General features: G+C 39.0%; 1 protein-coding gene across 1 annotated transcript in view; it reads right to left on the minus strand.

The window, feature by feature from the left end:
* Positions 1-1,941, minus strand: part of LOC106522471 (extracellular serine/threonine protein kinase FAM20C) — a 36,521-nt gene extending 34,580 nt beyond the window's left edge. The window contains exons 1-2 of the mRNA XM_014015491.1: positions 1,457-1,941; positions 989-996 (exon numbers count right to left, since the gene is read on the minus strand). Coding sequence (XP_013870945.1) covers positions 989-996; positions 1,457-1,941 — 493 coding nt within the window. The remainder of the gene's footprint in view (positions 1-988; positions 997-1,456) is intronic.
* Between the last annotated feature and the right edge of the window lie 2,799 nt (positions 1,942-4,740).

Here is a 4,740-nt window from a genome sequence, read left to right on the forward strand (position 1 = left end):
CCCCTGGGATGCGTCTTTAAGCCGAACTTCCTCATGGCAGAGCGCCCACCCCCCAACCCACACACCCCGCCCATGACTCCTGCAGGCTCTGGCAAAACTGAAAGTGAAACTTAAATTGTCTACGGAGCTCTCAACATTAGTTCTCACTCAGTGAAGCTCTTTTCAGATTAAAAATACTTTTGAGGAAATGTATTTTCAGATGCCAAGTAAACTGCATCAAAGCAGCCGCCCCCCCCCAACCGAAATGAGCAAGAATGAAGCAGAAGGTGGTTCTTAAAGAGACAGAGACCAATTTCAAGGCGTTTAGAAGAGGAAGTGATGAGAAGAGTAGTTTATTTTCTATTTAAACATAAAAACAGCATTTTAATAACAACAAAAGGTGACATTGATACTTTTTTATGGTATAGTATTTAAATGTATGCCTGAGAAACACATAATATTGCCCCTTTAATGCTGTTTTTAATCAAATTTTCTAATAATAAGATAAGTTTATCAAGTTGCTGAAAGAATATGAGGATTACCACTTCTTAGAGGTTTTGGAAAGAAAATACTTTTTAAAAACATCATCAGCTCTTTTATATGCGCATCCATCTATTTTCACAAAGGTCGCTTGCTGTAAATTTTCTCTATTTTTTTCACCAATCTCTGCAAACCCTAGAAATGGTTGAGAGGGAAAAACCCAGTAGATTAGCAGCTTCTGAAACAATCAGGCCAGAGCGTCTGYCACCAACAACCATGCCAGGTTCAAAGTCACCAAAGTTCTTTATCTTTCCCATTTTGATGCTCAGTTTGAACTTCAGCCCGTCTGAATCTTTAATTGAGCTGCTGCCATGTGTCTGACTGATTACCCATCTGTGTGACAAGCAGTTAAACAAGTAGTGTGTCTTCTCATACAAGTAGCCATTCTTCTAAAAATATAAACAAAATCTTTCATGACCTAAACAATGTGTTGAATGTACCCACTGGACTTTAAGCAAAAATGATTCACCTGAGTTACTGTATGAGAAAAATCTCAGATAAGTCATTCCATCAAATGAGTTGTATTATTTAAACTTCTTACAACTTACAGAGTTTGTATGAAAAAAGAGACAAATGGAAACATAAAGCAGCAACACTATTTTCAGTTTTGCCCATCTGTGGCAGCGTGAAACTGTGTCGCCTCCCTGCAGTCTGACCCATCTGGGGAAAATCTTCTGTACACTGAATATATATTCTTACTTGTAAAATATGCATGAAACCAGGAGTGTTTTGAGTAGAACTACACATGTAGATGTCTAAACTATTCATCTTTCATTTTGCTTCCTGTCCAACATATTCTGCTCGAATCGCGGTTGTGTGCTTGGAGGATTTGAAGAATGTACTTTTTGACTGTTAAAGTATCACATGGAACCATCAGAGGATAGATTTTACACACAGTGGTACACACACACACACACAATCTAACTATCATACTGACCACATCTGGGAGCTCCTTGCACTTTCCTTGACCTTTGGTTTGACTTTGAGAAGCCAGTCRTCCTCGGGGACAGCCGGCCTTGGCATGTTGTAAAGTGGATGGTCAAACAGTGCCTTCAGTTTTAGCGAATCAGACTCCCAGGATTCATTTCCATGGCGGCCTTTCGTCAMTTGCAGGGTTTTGGTGTTTTTATTTCCCTTCACAGGCACGGTTTGGCCAGGGAACACTTTACCGTTTGAGTCTGTTTTGCCATCTTCATAAGACGTGTCTCTTTTAGCTGAAAGCTCAGAATTTCCTCCGATTCCCTCCGACATGTTGGCCTGCGCCAAGTCTCTAAGGACGTGGGTCCTGAGTGGCCGCGGGGTGTCGCAGGGCAGGTGGCGAATGGAAAGAGAGACGAGGGCCAGGAGGAGATGGAAGAAAATGGTAACAAAGGCCAAGGACAAGCAGATTGTCCTGGAGCGATGGCGCATACGCCATGACATCCAACTGAAACGCAAGAAAGAAAGTCAGTGCAAGTAACTGCACGGCAGGAAGGAAAACAAGGTAAATAAAAAGTTTCTCATAAACGTTAGCACAGGAATTTGTTCAGAGAGCAAAAGAAAAACAAAATAAAACTTGGCTGACATTTTAAAAACAAACATCCTTGTTCAGGTTTTTTTTATTCTCTTTTGACCTTGTAACTGTTTTCCTCCAGTCTGTGCACAAATCATTTTAGCTCAACTGAGAGAAAGAACAAGTTTAAAGAGACTTACAAACACACTCCTTTCTTTTGCAGCATTCCTGAAACCTTCCAGCTCCTCCTGCTGTTTTTCTGACTGCTAAAATGACATGAAGCTCCCCAGCATCCAGGCTGTATTTACTCAGTTGTTTGTACTTCTGTGTATTTTCTGCGAGGTTTAGGTGAAGAGTGGTGCCAGGTTAAAGTGATCCGGACACAAATCAATATATTTACTCTTTTTGAACCTGGACTATTTTGGCTGTATATTTGGCTTATGTAACTTAATTGAAGCTGTCTCTTTCCATCAATGAGGCAAGGATGAAGTCTCCTTTTAGAACAGGCAATCATTTCATTGATGCTGTGCACACATAAAAACAAAATCATTCAGTCTTCTATTTAGGATGCACTGTGAATTTATTTCTGTTGCATCTCTGATRGTATTCAAAAAAATGAACTTTGCACCATTATTCAAAAGAAAATATAATGYACATTTCTAGTGATGTGTGTTATTGAGTGCAGAGACAAGTAAATATTTGAGTGGATATTTGCAAAACACTTTATTTTAGCTTTTAATTAGGTGTGTTTTTACCCTGCTGTGAAATTACATACTATATCATTGATTCAAAGATTAGTTTTCTTTTGAAACAAAATGTGGAGATTAATGCARAAACTTAGCTTCAAATAAAAACAGRGAACATTAAYCTGTTTRTTTTATACATGCATGAGATGTAAYTGAWGYAGCTGTTCTTCCAGGAGCTAGAAAGGCAAATGTTTTATATTTTGCATGTACGCTTGCTTTAAGAATTTGATCAGGCTCCTCAGGCTTCATGGTGATTCCCTAAAGATACGCTGTTCCTGTGAAGTACGTTTTTTTTAAAGGGAGAGTGTGTGTCAACATGTTGTGTAAGAGTGTGAGTGTGTTCGATCGGTGTAATCCACGTGCATTGTGTCATACCCATGTGACACTCTCTAGAGACCATATTGATAAAAAAAATAATAAAAAAAAACATGCAGTGTGACTCGTTTCCATCGGCTTAACAGAACAAACCGAATAGATTTTGGTTTGAGGTTTTCTTCACAGGTGGTTACGTTCATTTATTATTCACCAGCACTCATCAAAAATTGAAGTGTTTGGTATCAACATGCGCTAAATGCAAATTGAGGGGGAAAAAGGCACACCTTACAAAAAACCTTGGTGCATTTAAGGACGTAATTTACATGTGTGCATAGAAATCGAACAAAATATTTTGGACTCACAAACACTCCTGGCAGCTTTTCAAAATAGTGGCAATTCCATCCAGAACATTAAAAAAAGAAATTTGTTTAGGAAGACAAATCAACAGATGGTGTTTGCTGAACATTTCTGACAGTGTTGCGCTGGGTTGGAGAAACAAATATGAGGTCTTTGGCATGACATTTATACAGGCACTTAAAATGTTTCGAAACACGAAGCAGCTCTTTCAAAATCTGTGCCTTGTCCTGAAGCCAGCTTACAGGGGCAGCAGCTTGAGCAGGGAGTCCCAGACCTCTCCTTCCACAGTCCCTTTAATTAAAACTAGTAATAAAGTATTTGGACCTTGTAAAAGCATCAGTGTTTGCCAACCATCTCAAAAATATGATTTCAAATGTGTTTTCAAGGTTAAAGAGGCAACTAAAATTCAAAAACACATCTTGCTTCACAGCAGCGGTGGCCAGATTTACAAACCCAAAAGAATTTTCTTCTTGATGAATATCTAGTGAAAAAACAAAATGCCAAAATAAACCCTAAAGCAAGATGAAAGCAATAATTAAAATGTAATTTCATTCTCAAAAAATTAAAAATAATGTGCCCATGTTTTCAGGGTCTTCAACGTTTTGTAAGCTACTTTTTTGTCCGATGCACTCATTCAGTCTTTGTCACACATTGATGTAATATTAATGCTCTATTTTAAGTTGGTTTCACACATCCACAGACGTTACTCATCTTTTTTCACTTTCATCCATTTGTACTCGCCTCATTTTCCCACCCTTCATTTTCCACAAAGCTTTTGTTACCCCTTTTCTCTCTCTCTCTCTTTCTCTCTCTCTCTCGGCCTGGATTTGAGCTGATAAAATGTACAAAGACAGCTTCTGATGGTCGAAATGCGGTCTGCCTCACGCGCACCCTCACAGAGAGACACATGCGCATTAATATTAGATTGTGTTTCTTTTTTTTTTTTTTGATATCTCAATAACAAGAAGCCCACAAGAGATGTTCAGATAAAAGATTTATCCCTCCCTCTCATTTCTGTCCTCCTCTGATGTCTCCCGTTTTCCAATCCTTGGCTGTCTGACACAGTCCTCGCTTAGTCATCCAACAAACTCTCTGTGAGCCTCCTTTTGAAATCGTTGATTATTTCATAATAACAGCCACCTTAATCACTACGTCTAATTTCTCAGCAGGAGTTTCTGAATCTTGAGTCGTCTGTCATGATATATTCAATCACCAACTGATCGTATCTCCTTCTTTGTTCCCCTCTTTTGTGTGTTTGTAACGTGCTAGCACACACACACACACACACACACACACACACACACACACACA

This window comes from Austrofundulus limnaeus, unplaced genomic scaffold (genome assembly GCF_001266775.1).
Source record: "Austrofundulus limnaeus strain Quisiro unplaced genomic scaffold, Austrofundulus_limnaeus-1.0 Scaffold130, whole genome shotgun sequence".
Taxonomy (NCBI): domain Eukaryota; kingdom Metazoa; phylum Chordata; class Actinopteri; order Cyprinodontiformes; family Rivulidae; genus Austrofundulus; species Austrofundulus limnaeus.